Here is an 18,078-nt window from a genome sequence, read left to right on the forward strand (position 1 = left end):
AATTAGCACTGACAAAACTACCTTGGAATCTTTCCAATATTTCAATTTCATTCAGGATTCAGAATTTTAATTACACACTTGATACAAGTTATATGGCCAGGATCTCTCCAGAGAGATTAACTTCTCCAAGTGAAACAGTGCCAAAAGGTCTTCCTGTTTACTGAAAAGGCAGTTTCTGACCAGGATCCAAATTTTACGTATGGCCTTTGTCTTCCCAGCCTGCAGACCATGCCTCAGAGGGGCACTGGACTAGGAACCTCTTGTCCAGGTTATAGGCACATTTCCAAAACACAGGGGAACGTTTTTTACATGGCTGTGTTACACTTGGGATGCACTGACTGACTGCAGGGCCCTCAGAGATTAGATAGTGAGAATAATTACTGCTCACAGTCAGGAATGCTCAAGGAATACTAATGGCACACTGATGTGGGATTTAGCAGCGCCATGTCACAGCCTTCAGCTTGAAATTTTGCCATTCCTGGACTGCTAGAACTTCCCCTTCCTCTGGTTCTCCTTCTCCCTCACAGTCACCATTCCAGGTCATCTCTCCTGACTTTTAAGCCTCTCTTGGAAGAGCCAAGAGCTTCTTGGCTTTTCCTTAACCCACCTGCTCCTGGATCCTGTTTCTGGGAGACCTGCTCTGGAAACTGGGCTCCCCTCCAGTTCCAGACAACTCATATTTCTCTTCCCTGAACACCTTTCCCTCACAGCTTCAGTGACTCAAACTGAAGACAGCTGGACTGCTGGCAATCTGTGACAGGTCTTGGGAGGGCACACTTACTATTTACCTCCCTGGTTCTGGCATGATTTTCCTCAGTTCATCCCTATCTCTCTCTGTGCAATTTGTATTTTACCCACACAAGTTCTTCAAAAGGAAGCAGGGGTACATTTGACATCCTCTGTGGGGCCTGATCCCATTGACTGTTCTTAGAAAACAAGTGTTAAAACCCCAAATATTGACTAAGCTAATGACCCCAAGCAGACTCTATGGAAGGCTTTTAGTTTCTGAAACTCAAGTATGTTTTATTTACCTGTATTACAAACTCAACACTCATCAGTCAGGTTTGGAAATGCTTTAGAATGGAATCCCCTACAACACTTCTTGGAAAGTCATGTTCATAACAGTGCCACAGGACAGACAGTGAATAAAAGGAATGTTGTACCATAACCAGAAGAGCACTACTAGATGGAAACATTTGTTCATTGCAGGTAACCCCTTTTTTTCCTGAATATTTATGTGTTTTGTTAAAATGTTCAACCAAGGAGTGTTTCCTGGTCTTTCACACTGCAATTAGCAAAGCATAATGATGATTTATGACACGTTTTCCAAGCAACTGAGGAAGAAACGGAGATTTAAAAGAATTTATGTTGTCCTTACTTCTCTGGCACGTGGTGCCTCTGTATCCTGGTGCACACTCACAGATCCCATCATCTGGAGAGCAGGATGCTCCATTTTTGCAGTAACAAGGCAAGGAGCAGTTTGGACCCCACTGTCCCTCAGCACACACACTGTCACAGTGAATACCTGCAACCACAAACAAACAAAACATCTGTGAAGAGCTCTTGTGCACAGTTAGGTTAAACCTTTGCTTCTCAGAGGGCTGAATCTTTATCCTCAGATAAACACACCCTATTTATCAAAACACCACCAGCATCAGGAAAGTACAAGATAATCTTGCATCTCTGTTCCTGCCTTCCCCAGATCAGTGAACTTCCCTCTTATTCCAGTTTTGATAAGAGGTACACAAGTAGCTTTTGCTTCCTCCACAATGGATGTTTCAAAACAGCGGAAGATTTTTGGTTTTGGATTTTATGTTTGGGAAAGGCACAACAGAAGGTATTGCAGGAACTTTTCTCTCTCAGAATTCTTCATGTCTGACATAATTTGTGTATAATAATGGGGTGCAGGACACGGAATGATTTCTAATTAGTGGTGAGCTGATTACTGCTCAGCCTTGCACCGAATGGAAAAATGTAGTGCATACAAAGGGTTTCCAAACACACCATGTGAGCATTCCAAAATGCTTAGCTGCCACAGTGTTAAGGATGCTGCTCAGTCACTGCTTTGCTTAACCTGCTTTGGTATAAAATTGATTGTAAAATGGCCACAACCTGAATCTCTACACATAGATCATGATACAAACCACCCATTACAATCATCCAATCACTGTTTGTTTGCTGGGTTTGTTTGTTTGTCTGCCTGTCATTTTCCTTCACGTTGCAGCAACATTAAATATAATTTTTCTGCTTTTTAAGAAGCACTGTGCATGTTAAATGCCAGCAGGCACCCCTGTGGAACTCAGACCGTATTGTGTCTGCAGCACTTTGCATTAACAACCAAGTTTTATTGTTATGCCTCTACTGAATGAACCAAAAGTGGACTGGATCCAACCACAAGCATGTCTTGCTTTGTAAGTATTTCCAGCAAAATATGCCACAGGTTCAATGGCTGCCAGAGTCCTAAAAAAAGCAAAACAGTTTTACATGTGACAAGGGGGGGAAAAAAAAAAATCAACTTTGAATGCCAAAACCTACTGCTTGTAAAAATCCTGAAAAATAATTACATGGTTTGCTGATAGATCAGACTAAGAGGTGATTCCTCAACACCCCCCAGCATGTGCCCTGCAAAGCTGCCCATATCTAAAGACCAACTCTCTAATTAGAGGAAAGGTGGAACTCCAGACTCCTGAACTGTTTTTCTCTGCAGGACAATCAACAGACAGAAGAATCAAATATGTGTTTCAACAGATTGCACCAACCTCTACCAGCAAGACAGAAGAACACTTGACTTTAAAAATCCAGATACTGACAGACAGTACACAGGCCACCTCAAAGCCCTGACTGCACAATGATCAGTAGTACTGACCTAAAACAAACCTATTGTCAGAAAATGAAAGGCTGCTTACATCACTCCTTTTTCACTTTCTGCCTGCCTAGACAATGTCACTCTCCTGTCTCCATCTACGTTTGAGAGGCAGTGCTGACTTGTTTCTCAGCAGTCTAGTTCAGCCTTTTCATTAACTCATTTATGGATAAGCAAATTAAAGAGAGAGGTTTGACTTTGAGAGATGCTGGTGCACATGAGCAGCATGACATCACTGCAGTTCAATTCATTTTTTCCCCCAGAAACGGGGCCACTTCTTCCAGCTGCTGCTTTGCCCTGCGTTCCCAGTCTTGAGAATTGGGGTGTGTGAGACTGTGAGAACCCTGGGAGCATCTCAGGGCTGAGCCCTGTGTCCACGTGAGGGTTATGTGCCGTATCACACATAGCTGCACCCTGCTGCAGAAAAGACATTTTTCACAGCCTCAATGGGTGTCAGCGGTGCTCAGTGTATAATGGTCACTATTAACAAGCCAGTGGTTGCCAAGAGCTACCAAAGTGCATTATCTGAGTTTATGTAGACCAGTGGCATACAATAACACCAGGCTCAATTATACTGCCTTGATCTGTGCACAGAGGATGCTTTATGACAGCAGAGTGTCCGAGGGTGATGTGGGATGGGGAAGACAATGGGTCCCACGCTGCACAGAGCCATGGGGCTCAGAACAGCCAGCAAATACCACTAAAAATGAAAAAAAGGGGGAAAAAAAAGGCTCCTTCAGTACACATGAGGGAACATCGTCCCTTAGGGAAACTGAAAAAAAACCTGCCTTTTACTTCTCACTTTCACCCCTTATGAGGAGGTGAAGAATGGCATCACTCTACTTAGCAAATGAACAGTGTACACTCAGTGCCACTGAGTAACAATGATGACAACATGACACACTGCAAGACTGCTGAACACTATTCTGTTTCACTGAAATTTCATTATATTCACTCTTGATCATAAGGAAAATCAGTATCACTCCTCTGAGTGTAAAGAACCAATGTAGCAATTTAGTTATTTACTGCATCTCTACTTACTAAAACAATTTTCAGTCTCACTATTAATTTTGTTAAGTCCACAAGGCACTTAACAAGTTGAGTTTTGTGTCTTACAGTTGTAAAAACCAAATGTGTATTTTTGAGAAAGAGCAGGTTAGAAATACTTAAGGGATTACAAAAAAGTCAAAAAACTGATTTCCAGAGTGATGTTTTTTAATGAAATTTCATCAAAGAAAGCTATGCTTTAATAGAAAAGCCAGAAATTATTCAGCAAGAAGAAGCATTTTTACTAGAATTTTGCAAAGCAAGATTGGACTCAGCTTTTACAACAGTGTTACCAAGCGGTTTGTGACTGCCACAGTTTCATGCAAGCATTAATCTCTTACACAAAATAAAATTGTTTTTATTAAGTTTTCATGTTGGTTCTGATGCTGATAAGGATATCTGCAAGAAAATGTTTTTGCCAGAGCTATGGACAAAGAGCTCTTTGATGGCCTTCACAAGTTGCTAGGCAATAGCTGAATGCTCATGATAAACTTCAGCTAAGCTGCTCTGAAGAAATGCTCGTGCATTTAATGCCCAGTGCTTTATGCTGGGGGCCTCACATCCAAATCAGCATTCCCCCAGCATTCGTAATTGCATGAATGAAGTGAAGAATTCTTTAGGGATACCACTCCTTCTGCCCATGCTAGCAGAGTATTTGCACACTCCCTATGCTGTATTTTTAAGTTGAGACACAGTGATCCACCCAAGTCAGATCAACAAAGAGCTAATTTGTTTTAGCATTTGAAGGCGGAAGAAAAAAAAAAGATAACCAATTATTTATTACTATCTTCCCAGGCAAATTTACTATTGGAATAAGCTGTTTTCCAGCTTATTATGTTTACATTGGTTCTAATAAAAGGTTATCCGAACTTTAAGAATATTTTTTTGGTAAAGAACATGTATTTGCTGTGCAATTTATGTTAACACACATGGAACTTCCCAGTAAAACCCCTCAGCATTAAAACCTATTTATATACTGGTGTACTTCCCATGTGTCAGTGCAGAACTGGATACATAGCAGCCCAAACTAAAGACAGAACAAGACCTTTAAAAGCTTGAGGAATTTTGGTGTCATTAAAGCCAATGACACTCTCCCATTATGGTCCAAGAGCTCACCCTTCATATTTGAGAAAAACTAACACTTCTATTCAAGGCAGCTGCAACTTCTGATGGCGAGAGTTACTTCCCTAATTTCTCTGTCAAATAATGGATGGGCAGCCCAAAGGAAAGGAGGTGGTGAAAAGTATCACAGGCACTATTTTTAAGTACCTTCAATGCCTTTGAGAGAGGGAGGTACCTTGCTCCACTACTGAAGGTAGCTAAAGGAATTAATTACAGTGTCCTAAATTGAAGAGCTAATGAGAGGATCAGAGATTTTTCTGTAGAAGGTCAGATTTTAGCTGCTTCACTGCAGCAGTAGGAGAGGCTGCAAGTTTTGGTAGGAAGTTAGCTAGAAAAGACTGTCAACAAGGACATCTGAGTTTGAAGGCAAACATCCTTATCTGCAAATTTTAGTAGCAGAATCCCTTTTGAGGTATTTCTAGTATCCTTCTGAAGGCCATGATCTCACTACATACTGTAGTATCCTCTCCAGAGGTGCTCTTCTTTTTATCTGTCAATCTCTAGGCAGCAGGAAATAACATTTCTCCCTTTTTTAACTTCTTTGTAGGCAGAAAACAGATACACTTAATCACTGATTTAAAGCTATTTTTTTAAAAAAAAGGGGTGGCATTTTTTCCACAAAAAGATCCGCCACAGTGCAGAGAGAACAGACATACAGACACAGCCAAATCCAGATGCAAAATGGAGCCAAACCTCTTATTGGAGGACTCCTCTTCCCAAGTTTGAAAAGCAAATTTATCATTTATCATGAGAGAGTGCTCAGGTATTATTTCATTCTCCAGCTCACTGAGTATTCCTCCCAGTGCGGCCTCATCCTTCAGGAGGCCAGGGGAAACTGGTGGCAGTGGAAGGAAAACCACGTTTTTACAAGAGAATCTTGGCTTGGGTGCACTGGTTCTACAGCAGCAGCTCATTTTTGCCCTAAAGATGAACAAGACCCACGACAGAACTCTTCCAATTCTGGTTTTTTTGCTTTGTAGGAGGGGGGAAAGTGCATACTCATGGAAAGCTGAGGGTCAAGGCAGAGCTGCAGCTTCCCAGCCGACTTGGGTGTCAGATGGCAGACCTCCCCTTTATAATCCAGCAACAAATGTGCCTCTCAGAAATACTGTCAGAGGCACGTGGAAGGACACAGAAACAACACATCTGGTGATGGGTGAGCTGAGTAATGCCAGCAGGTGTCCAGCACAGAAAAAGTCACCGACACCCCTCCTGCTGCAGCCTGTGGGTGAACGCCGTGCCTGCTGGTGAAATGTGGGCTGGTATTACTGCATCTGTCTTTTCCACAAACCACTGCCATTGTTTTGGTACAGATAGCAGACTAGTGGCATTTCATAATCCCTGGCATCACATAGCCTTTAAATCGATTTTGAGAGTAACAAATGTCACCCTGACGTGACATCTCCTCGCAAATGCAAAGGTACGGCAGAGCTGCGCCAGTGGAAGCAGAGCAGTGATGTTTTTGATCAGGGACACCCACATCGCTGCAATTACACTGTCTGAAGGGGGAAAAAAAGCTTTTGCCATCTTCATTAATTAATTAATCATATTGCTTTTAGTTTAATTGCTTTTAATTTTAATTTAATTGATGAATGCTTTAATGCGAAACCTCGGTTTGCAAGAATATGAGCTCACTAATATTTCAGGAAATTTGGGAGAAATTTATTTTGACAGCTGCTTGCACAACAGGTAAGAAACTAAAATGGAGCTGGCTGGTTTGCTTGTTGAGAGAAGTATTAGATGTACCTCTTTAATGGAAGTTAACCCAAAGTTTTGGTAAAATTTAATAGAAGAATTATCATTACCTATCAGGAGAGTATATTTTCTGTGTGTTCCTGCTGTTTTCTGTTTGAAAAGTTCTCATTCTTTTCCACTCTCTGGCTACAGAGAAATGAAAAAGAATTTTCCCTCCAAATGAAAAAGGAGTTATTTACAAGATAAAGTGAAAATGTCAAGGGATGAGGGAGTTTGGGGCAGACATCATCCTCTGTGTGGGCGGATGTTTCTCATTTGTGCCATCCTGTCATGTGGCTCCTGGAACGTGACAGGATGATGAGACTGCCAGGAAAAAAACATCACCCTTAACTCTTCCTTCCCTACACAGAATCAAGCTGCTGCACAGGGAAAACATGATGCAAACTACAAAAAAGCACAGGATTTCTAACAGGGGTCCTGTAAACCTTAGTTGCTTTTGTTTAGGATGTAAGAGAATGAAACATTCATTTCATTTGGGTTACATTTGCATGTAACCCAAATGAAAACCAGCAACCCCAAATAAAAACCTAATTAAAGGTTATTTTAATTATTTCTTGAGTCTTGGAACACAGCAGTCAAAAACAGAACTTTTACTCCTAAGCAGAACCTAAGAAGGAAAAGAGATCACCCTGGGAATGCTCAAAAACGAACTTAAAAGCTACTTAACTAAACTAAACCTTAGAGCTTCTCCTTGTTGAGCCAGTGGGGAGCTGCAGCTCTGTCTGGAGGCTGAGGCCAGGCCCTCATGCCCATGTCAGCAGCTCAGAGCTCCCTCACACCCCGAGGTCACTGATCCACCCTCCCCAGCCTTGTGGGACAACTGTGTCACTCCTTCATTTGCTTCTGAAAAGTTACATAAATTGTTCCCTCTGATGAAATTCCCTGGGGGAAGTGCAGATAGCTGTTCTGTTCAGAGAGCTGAGGAAAATGCTGCTTTTCAAGTACCTTCTTGGAAAATCTGTGTTGTTTTGATGGCATCAAAACATTTTGGGAAGTTTACCTTAGCATCATGGATTTATTTGTGCTTAAAACCAAAAAGCACTGACAAGTTCAAATTTTTAAGCTTCCTCAAAATGTATTTATTTTTAACGCTACATTCCCAGTGGTTTTAAACTAAATCCTTCATTTGGCTTGAATAAGCATTAAATTGATCCAAAATCTTGTTTTTCAACTAGGTCGGCAATACTACCCACCCAAAATTATTATGAAAAACTAGTATGAAATATGGTTACTTTCACAAATCCAACACCAAGATAAAAAAAAAAATTTAAGCCACTCTAACAGTTTCTTTCATTTTAGAAGCTCCTGTATTTTCCACATTTCCTCCACCTGCTTCTCCACACAACTCTATGCACAGCCTTCCTCCTTAATCCTACAATCTACTGCTATTCCTGCAATGCACTGTTACAGCACAGCTATTTGAGAGCCCTTTCCTGAAGTATTCCCCCCCTTTTTTTTTTAATCATTCCAAATATAAGCATCTGCACAAAGCCTGGATTCCTCACTGGGTATTGCTCTGACATGCAAAGTGTGGGAGGAGGATTTTTCCAGACACAGAGTATAAAGTCAGCTATGCTGTGGATGTTGTAAAGTGTGTCTAGACATCACCAACATGTCAAAACTAGTCTGTCACACACATGCTGCTCTGATGACATCACCCAGGGATGGGGGGCTCCATTTGATCAATAATTAGGCCTGAAGTCTCTTTCTTGTGAAGTCTTTTTCCTTTCTGAGAAAGAAGGCAAAGTAAGGTTTTGCTACACAAAATTACTACATTATGTATTTGCCTTATTATATAATATATATTACTGATACATTATCCTCTCCCATACCTGAGTCCAAGCACAGTCAAGGTTTGTGGTGCATTTGAAGCCTCTGTCACACCCTGGGTTAGTTATATCACAGTGACCAGGTAGTTTTTATAACCTGTTATAAAAACTGCTGCTAGATTCTTAATCTGGCCTTTCAAAACTGCCTGTTTCAATCTGGATCTACTCATTAACACAACTTTTGACCCTGATTGTCTATCTCAATTTTAGAAGACTCAAAAGATGTGAGCTTCAAGCTGTGCCTTTAGGATTTGTGACCAGCTCTACCTACTTGCACTGTTAAGATCAGCAACTGTTCACAGGTTTTTATGGTGGGTATTCTTTGATTTCATTTAGTAATTTATGAGATCATATTTTCAGCAGATTCAAATGTACGTTTGTGGAAATGTGTCCAAACACACACACACACAATTACCTTAAAACTACCTGAAAGTTAAGGACATTAACATCTTAACAGAATAAACACAAAGCAATGTCAGGAAAAATAACAATAGCTGGTATAAGGCTAATAGTATTTTTTTGTAATTCACTCAGGTAGCTTCTTCTATTTTTTGCACTCCTGAGTGGCTGAGGGCAAGTCCCACTTCAGGTTGTGGGAAGAGAATTGAACCAAGAAAGTCCTGCCCCAGTTCTAGGTGGGTGCTGGCTCCTGAAGCTCCTCTCACTCACACTGAGAGGGAATGGGGAGACGGACCTTCTCAAAGAGCTAATAAACAGAAAAAATGAGTAAATAATAAGTTTGGTCTCCCAGGGCAAAGCAGGAGCTGTTCCTGCCTGTGTATCTGTAATCCCTAGAGATTTCCACTTCCTACCCCCAATAATCACAAAAAGTCATGTTCATCTGAACAGAAAGTAGAAAAACAGCAGGTAAGCTGTAATCAGCTGCAGTTAATCAACCTGAATTGTAGATACTGAGTATTATGTACTTCAAACAAGATGCTGGCAATCCATCCAGCTAGGAAGAGCATAATAAAGGTTTGGGGAAAAAAATCAATAGTAAGACTGTATCTATCTGAGGAAATTAAAAGCTCACCTCCACCTACTTTGTCAAAAAGCACCACAGAAAAAGGAAAACAATTCTACCATCAACCTTCAAGTCACTTAGGCTAAACATCAGTTTATAGAAGAGTGGAAGATGTCTGAAATCACAAAGGAAACACAAATCACTGATTTTCAGAGCACAAACATGCTTTGCTCATTTGAGGTTTGTTTTTCATGCTGACTCCTCATTATTAAGTGGAAGGAGCCCACACAGACAGGTGATGTGAGATCTGACCCTTTCAACACTGCAGCATCACAGTGAGGCAGTAAGTCTGGAACACTCCAAGAGGGGCAAACTTACTGAAGATCAAAGAGCTCTTCCTAAGAAATTCTTGTGAGACTTAGAACTCCCTCCTAGAGATAAAGGGAACATTTCATGACAGCTGCCCTTCTGCAGTTCCACCAGGTTTTCAATAAATCTTGCTCTCCACCAGCAAGAGGGGGGCAGTAACAGTGCCAAACACAAATTCTGGTGAATGGTTTGACTGACATAAGTTCTTAAAATCAAAATATAAGGAAAAAAAAAAAAAAGAATTTTCACATAGGACAAAAGATGTGCAGAGAAACTTAAAGAAGGTTCAGACACTGAAATGGCAGCACAGTTTGTCACAGTCTGCATGGCTGTCTTGGTTTGAGATGAGTCAGGAGGCTGACAAGTTATGACAATGGTTCATCCTCTTCTTGGCTGCCTGAATGAAGCTTCCTGAGCTCCTGGACATGGATGCTTTACCCCAAAGCTACCAGAACAACCTTGGGTATCTCCAGTTGATCACCACTTTTTTAAGTAATTGTGTAGTGGAGGTGCCCAAGCCTTCATGTTTCCCTTTCCATTCCCAGTTTTCTGCAGATCCCACGCTGGACAAAGCTTTCCCACCCGTGAGTCACAGGAGGGACTCAGCAGCCAGAGAACGGGGCCCTTTCCCCTTCCAACCTCACAAACTCTTCCTTTGCCCACAAAACCAAGTCCCACTGAGGGGGAAACTGTGTTTGTGCTTCCCAAGGGCGTCTCCTGTACCTGACCATCCTGGGAGGCAGCGGCAGTAGCCCGTGGTGGGGTGGCACCCGTCCGCGTGGCTGCAGTCACAGCGCTCAGCGCAGTCCAGGCCGTAGGTACCGTCCTATGGCAACAAAAAAAAACCCCACAACAACTCAGAGATGATGGCAGCTGGGAGTTGGAGGAGAGATAAGTTGTGGTCAGCCCAGCCTGAAAAAGCAACCACAGATCTCTCCCGAATCTCCAGGCTGATGTTAATGTAAAACACTCGCGGCGTTTGGAACATGTCAGCATCCTACACTTTCGTTCTTTCATTAAAGAGGGGAAGATAAAGAATGAATTATGCTCTCTTGAAAAATCACAGACTAAAGCAATTAAGTCTCCTTTCTGCATCAAACCCCGAGATCTCTGCTTAGGGGTCAAAATGGGTACCACACAGAGGCATAATTTTTAAGAAAATGAGTGAAAACCAGTAAATTACAAGATACCTTCAGTGTGAGGTTCACTGCATAAATAACGCAAACACTCACTTTCTTTTGATTAGAAACATTTCTCTTTTGATTAAAAACATTTCTCTCTGCACTACAGCATATACTCCATCAAAGAGAGATAATCTTTGGCTGTTGGGACAGTGCACAAAACAAAACTTTTATTTTTACCTATGCAACATTTTTTTAACCAACAAGAGATTAAAGTTACAAGCTGAATCATCCTGTTGGTTTATTTCTTTTTTCATGGAAAACATCTAAACATCTGAATTTGCTTTTCACACAAAATCAACCCAATTGATTCTTTACAAAATCAACCCAAGCAGATTCTTTACAATTTCCAAACAAGGCAAGTATAACACTACACTGATATTGAATTAAAAGTGTCAGAACCAAATTTAAAAAAGAACATGGAAAAAAGGCCACTATAATTTACTGTAATACTTCAGGGCTACCCATAGCAAAGGCAAAGAAGGGAAAAAAACATGTCCAGTTTAACTCCCTATCATTTACATTCAAGGCTAAAAAGTGGGGTCAGTTGCATTAAAAATCTATCATAATAATAATAAATCATAACCATGTATCAATAATCATAAATCTTAATAAAACCTGTATGAAAATTAATCTGCTGTTCTTTGATGTTCATGCATACATTCCAACCAAGTGCCACAGGATTTAGCTATTCAACTGCCAGTCTTCCAAGTCTAAAGCATAAGAAAATCTTACATTACTTTGGAGTAAGGAGCCTTTTGCTCATCTCAACAATACATTCTTATATAAAGAAAAAGAAAAGATTAAGCATTTCCTCTGCATACAATCAGATTTGGAATGAAAGGAAATCCTCAAATATGCTGTTGAAAAGCAGTATTTTTAGCCTGCTATGTACTTGGACTGAAGTCCAAACTGTAGTTCAAATCTTGAACAACAATCTGAGCAGTGATAATAATGTTCTGAAGTACAAATTGAAATACATTGATTTAAATAAAGTCTCTACTCAGACATGAAAAACATTTCAGATAACTAGAAGTATTTGAATTATTTTTTTTTATAAATTGTTATATTTATTATTATTTGAACGAACAATTTCTGCTTGTTCCCCCGCTCTGGAATTTTGAAGCAGAATTTGCATTTGAAATAGATAAATGCTTATGGACATGGTTTGATACAGATGGAGAGAGGGAGAGGAAGACCAGTGAGCTTGGGCATGCTGAATTATCTGATACAAGAATGCTTTTAAGCTTTATTTTACTAAGTTTGGGATAGTAATGCAGCTGCTCTGAAACGATACATGTCTTTTTTAAATGTCAGTTTTGGAAGAGCTAAGGCAGCTTGGGAGGTCTCATTGCCCTCCAGAATCAGGCACTAAGTGGTAAACAAAGCTGTTTGAGAAAACAGAAGAATCAGTCTTCTGATGGAGATGCATTGTTGGAAACATTGCACAGGTGGTACTGGTATCAGCCTTCCAGAATATATTCCATTTCCTTTGCCACTTTACTCATTACAGGAGTGCTTCGTCTTAAAACCAAATGTAAACACCCAAAAAGTCACTCCTGAGTGTTCCTAGTGCAGTTCAGCAGAACAAATTCTCATTCAAAACGAGGTGATTTCAAGTTTTCTGCTGCAGTTCAGTTACTCCCATCATGTCATTGCTCAGTAGAGCTTGTCCAAACTGAAAGAAGCTTAAATCAGATGTGGGAGGGGAATTTAAAAGGTTTGTGTTCACTTCAAGTGACTCCATTGCAGTTATATCAAGCCAACAACCTGCTCTGCACTCATACACTGCAAAAGTTAACAACTGACAGGGGAAAAGGAGAAGAGCAGAGAGCAGTTTATTTTAATAATTAGTTTTGTTAAAAATTTCCCAGAAAATTCAAGTCCATCACTGAAAACAGTGGACTCTGGAAATTTATTTTTTTGTAAAATATATAATATTTGTCTCTTCTTTTTCTAGTGTTTGAAATATAATTGAAACTGAACAGTTACACAATAAAACAAATCCACTTGGAATTTTACGATTTAGAAACTTCTGAAATTACGTATTTGAATTTATGTATTTTATTTCCCCAAAACTGCAGATTACAAGAAGGAACAAAGCTGTTAAGGAGCATGCTATTGTTGTCACAATGATTTCTGATTTTCCAAAGTCTGGGAGAGAGTAGAAGTCAAAGCCCCAGCAGAAAAGCAAAGCCCTGTCATGGAACTGGGTGCTGAGAGTACATTCTCACTTTTGACTGAGAAGGAATGAAAATTCTTTATTCATACTCTAACATAGACATAAGAAAAAAAGTAATTTAAATGACATTATTTGGTTTGGGGTGTATTTTTGGTATTTTTCTCTCACTATTTATACTTAAAAGTAGCTGAACAGTAGCAGTTTGATAGCATTTGGTGAAGAAGTGTTAGGAGAATTGTTAGTGCCTGTCCCTGCACCCTGTTCTGTGCACTCCAAAGGGACTCATCCAATATTCTTCTACAAAACCTCAAAATTCAGTGGGATTATTGAACTACCTGGCAAGGGAGTTCACATTTCTCTCCCCTCCATCCTGGGGCACAGGTACAGGTTCCATCCAGAGCGTTGCAAGCCCCTCCATTAAGACACTGGCAGGTCAGGTTACAGCCCAGTCCCCACGTGCCACTGGGGCAATTTATGGAGCAATCCACACCATGCCAACCTGCCAAGGAAAAAAGGGATTACAGCCAGGAATTAATCAGTTTTTTCCCCATTTCTCTTCAGAGGATGCTTGCCTCTGCCTGCCATGGGGCATGTCTCTGAGATGGGCAATACTGGGGTAAAATTCACTGCAGGATTTATCAGCAGCTTCAGCTGAGGGCTTGTCCAGGTTGGAACAAAGGTGTTGAAGGGCACCTTGTAACATCTGTGCACAGCACACATCTGCAGGTGGGTGCCAACAAGCAAAAGAGACTGATGGAAGATCTGAAATGGAAATCGAGACACCCTCACTGAGAAGCTCTAAATTACACTGAGAGTGTTAAGGTGTAGCCTGGAAATAAATAGGAATATTTTCCCTAGGCTCAAGCTGCTGCTTTCATAATTGTTCCACCAGCATTCAACTCAGACAGTCCTCTAATATGGTTTTAATAGGTATTTAACAAAAAAACAAACCAACAAAATCCCATTAAAGCATTGCATAAATTGGATTCTTCAAGGAAATACAGAAGAGCTTTCAGATGATTTCTGTACTTCTCTCCGAGTACAAAAAGAAATGTAATGGAAAATAGTTCTAAAATGGAGCATTCACCACTGATCATGCCTGATAGCAATGGTTTGCAGACTGGATAGACTGGGATGTGAATAGATTTTTTAAAATGTGGTCATCCATTGGATTCAAGAGGAACAGTGTGAGGCAGTCAGTCACATATTACCACCACCAGTGACACAGGCCAAGTTTCTAATTTTGTACCTTGTTTACAGTAAGTGGAGGGTAAAAATAATTCTGCACTGAGACTGATCAATAGGCTATGCAAAACACATGCACAGAAATCAGGCTGCCTCGTGCTTCATTGATAACTTCAAATTTAGGGGTCATTTCAGGAGGAAATGTATTCTTTACAGTTTGGCCAGGAAATTGAGACACTTTCCCTCAGTTGTCTTCCCAGGATTTATAATCTTCCTTTGTTTACATGGCAAGTACCTAGGTTCAGTTTAATTTTACTTTCTGCTGCCCTTTTTCACTGTAGTATGATTAAAACTGCATGAGATACAGGAAGAAAGGATTCTGCATTGCCCAAGGAATATTTTTCTCCTCATGAACTAGCTGCTTTGCAGTATCTACCTGAACAGGGTTAAATGAGCCCAAATTCTCTGGAAAGAGTAGAAGTTTCACATTTACTCCACAACTAATTTAACAGTGTCAGTCCCTGAAAAATTTAGTGGCTATTTGTCCAGCAAATTCTGTTTAGATGGGATATTGGGAAGAAATTTATCCCTGTGAGGGTGGTGAGGCCCTGGCACAGGGTGCCCAGAGAAGCTGTGGCTGCCTCTGGATCCCTGGAAGTGTCCAAAGCCAGGCTGGATGGGGCTTGGAGCAATCTGGGATAGTGGAAGGTGTCCCTGTCCATGGCAGAGGGAGGAACAAAAATGATCTTTAAGGTCCCTTCCAACCCAAAGTGTTACCAAATTCTCTAAAGTCCTTGGTATAAACAAACCCCTCTAACACTTTTCTGTGTCAGCAAGTCAGGCATTAGTTTATTCCTGGTCAGGGTCTGTGTGTGTGGCTGACAAAATTCTGGCCTCCACACAGATGCAGACATAAAACTTTCTCACCTATTTATACATTTTTAGCAAACGACGAAATTATTATTCATTGGTTCTAAATGATGTAATTCTCTTTCATTACATAGCATTCTATCTTCTATTGGTAATTGATTCCTCGCTTCTCAGGCTAATTAGTCTGTATTTTTTTACACTTTTTCTTATCTTTTCCCCATGTAGGGAGTTTCCAACACACATACATGGAGTCTTTGTTATCTTGTTGTCTTCCTCATCCTCTGGTTTCTGCAAAATGTCTTTGTAGCCCATAAATTCTGCACTTCTTGTGTTCATTTTGAACAACACATCTCTCTCTCCCTCCCCCAGTCTTTGTTCACTGAGGCATATCAAAGTTAGCTAAGTGGAACTTGAAGTTTCAGTAACTTTTCCCAAGCTGTATCACAATAGCTGCTTACAACAAATTTTGCTAAATTGTGGCTAAAAGTGATTCAAAACTAACACACTGCTTATATTGAAGGTACTGGTTATGATGAATTAAAACCAAATTATTAAGAGTGAATGAAAATCATTAATAAAAAAAAACAACAGAAAGTTACATAATTTCCAATCGTTCTGGGATTCTGTATGATTTTGATTAGGAATGCTGACATAAAATAAAGGGTACAACCCACAGACCTCCTGACAGAGAAGAGAACATGCTTTCCTCCCTGAGAACATGTTTTCCTTGTTTTCACCTCCCAGAGCAGCAGAAATATCAAGTGTCTGTTTCTCATTAAGTTTTCTCTCCTCTACTTCAGAAACCCAATTTAATTTCACAGTTACAGAGAATTAAAATCAATCTGAGGAGACACTTACCTGCTTTGCAGGCACAAGAGCCATCCACAGGTGAACAGGTGGCCCCGTTTTTGCAGCTGCACACAGAGGAGCAGTTCACCCCATAAGTTCCAGGCAGACAAGGGGTACCACATGATGCACCCTAAATTATAAAAATAAAAATAAAAATAAAAATAGAGTCTAAAAACTATCTGAGGAGCCTCAGACAATACAACTGACTGAAGTGATACAAAAGCCAGAAGAAATACAGCTCAGACATGTCCTAGGCTGTCACTAAATTATCTTTAATTTAGGGGAGAGGGACACCTTCATACTTTTGAAGTATTTTTAAGTCTTTTTAAGTACTAGTTTTCTACAATTTGGTGTGAGGGTTCAGGTCACAAAGCACCTGGTTAGATCAATGGGCAGTAATAAAGGACATCTTTATGAAACCAAGACAGTAAGAAAGCAGTTTAATGGTAAATTATATGAGTATGTAAAGAACTTTTCAGAGCTAATTTGGCTGATGTTTTCAGTTATTACTTTTACAAGAACAGTCATACTGTAAAATGGTAGGTTAGCATCCAAAGCACATGTAACAGCAAATGTGTGCAAAAGTTGCAGAATAATCTGTCCTGAAGTATAAAAAGAACTGCTTTTGGCTGGAGTTTCTGGGGATGGAGCTTGAGGAGTTGATGACTGAAACCTGTCATTCCTCCCTTTACTTACACCTCAACAGCATGCCCTCATTCTTACCAACATCTTATAAAGCAAACAACTTCTCCTTCTAAAAACACCTTCATTTCAGCACTGAGAACCCACGAGAAATGTTGACTTTTCAGGGTCCAACAGCACAAGCAGCGCTACCCAAACACCCTCACTTTCCCTTTAACCGTGGCAGAGAAAGGATGGGGTGGCACCCTGAAGAATTTGTCGCACAACTGGGGCTGAAAAAGTGTGAAACTGTGAAAGTGAGACCTCTTTTACCTTAAATCCAGGGGCACAGGTGCACCTCCCAGTGACGCTGTCGCAGTCAGCCCCGTTCTGGCAGCTGCAGATCTGCTGACACGACTCCCCGTAGAAGCCCGGGGAACACGTCTCGTTGCAGTACAGCCCAGACCAGCCTGGCTTGCAGGAGCATTCTCCAGACATGGGGTGACAGCTGCCACGGGTGGGGGATGAAAGGTTAACTCAGTAATTCAGGACTAAACATGCCATAAATATTATTTTCTCTCCACAGGACACACACACACACAAAAAAAAAAAAAAAAAAAAAAAAAAAAAAAAAAAAAAAAAAAGAAAGGTGTTGCAGATGGCTTGCATGAAGGGCCTTGTGTGAGATGATTTTACTTCCCAGAATGTGATTTGGTGTGTTTATATAAAAATATGTGCCAATTAAAATAGGAAATGGAACATGACACAGCATACAGACATTTTGGGAGGACATGGAAAGAAATGGAGGGCTATCATTCTTCTGTCTGTATTTGAACAGAAACCTTGCTGAAACACCTTTTTTACCATAAGACAGATATCTATGGATACAAATATTAAGAGGATGAAACCATTAAATTCCCCAGCATTTGTTGGTACATTCCCACTCTAAGAGGATCATTTTCGTGACACTGCAGAAGCTCAGCAGTGAAACATGATCAAGAAAAACAACATGGCACCATCCAACACGAAATAACAACACAGCACCCCATCAGCAGAGCAAGAGAACATTCTTCTCATTAAATCAGCTCGGAAGAGGACAACTGGAATCTTTCAGGGAATGGTACAAAACCATCAGCACTGGGCAGAAGCCAGCTATAGCATGAGAGCAGTGACCTTTTGGGGAATATCTCCCCTCTCTGCTGGCCATACCTGGTGGCAGAGCAGCTGCCTCTGTACCTGGA

General features: G+C 40.6%; 1 protein-coding gene across 1 annotated transcript in view; it reads right to left on the bottom strand.

Annotated features, from left to right (window-relative positions):
• The window catches only part of MEGF10 (multiple EGF like domains 10), an 85,817-nt gene that overhangs the window by 17,746 nt on the left and 49,993 nt on the right, over positions 1-18,078 (bottom strand). The window contains exons 10-14 of the mRNA XM_058864993.1: positions 17,171-17,345; positions 16,226-16,346; positions 13,648-13,811; positions 10,673-10,775; positions 1,379-1,525 (exon numbers count right to left, since the gene is read on the bottom strand). Coding sequence (XP_058720976.1) covers positions 1,379-1,525; positions 10,673-10,775; positions 13,648-13,811; positions 16,226-16,346; positions 17,171-17,345 — 710 coding nt within the window. The remainder of the gene's footprint in view (positions 1-1,378; positions 1,526-10,672; positions 10,776-13,647; positions 13,812-16,225; positions 16,347-17,170; positions 17,346-18,078) is intronic.

This window comes from Poecile atricapillus, chromosome Z (assembly GCF_030490865.1).
Source record: "Poecile atricapillus isolate bPoeAtr1 chromosome Z, bPoeAtr1.hap1, whole genome shotgun sequence".
Classification (NCBI taxonomy): Eukaryota; Metazoa; Chordata; class Aves; order Passeriformes; family Paridae; genus Poecile; species Poecile atricapillus.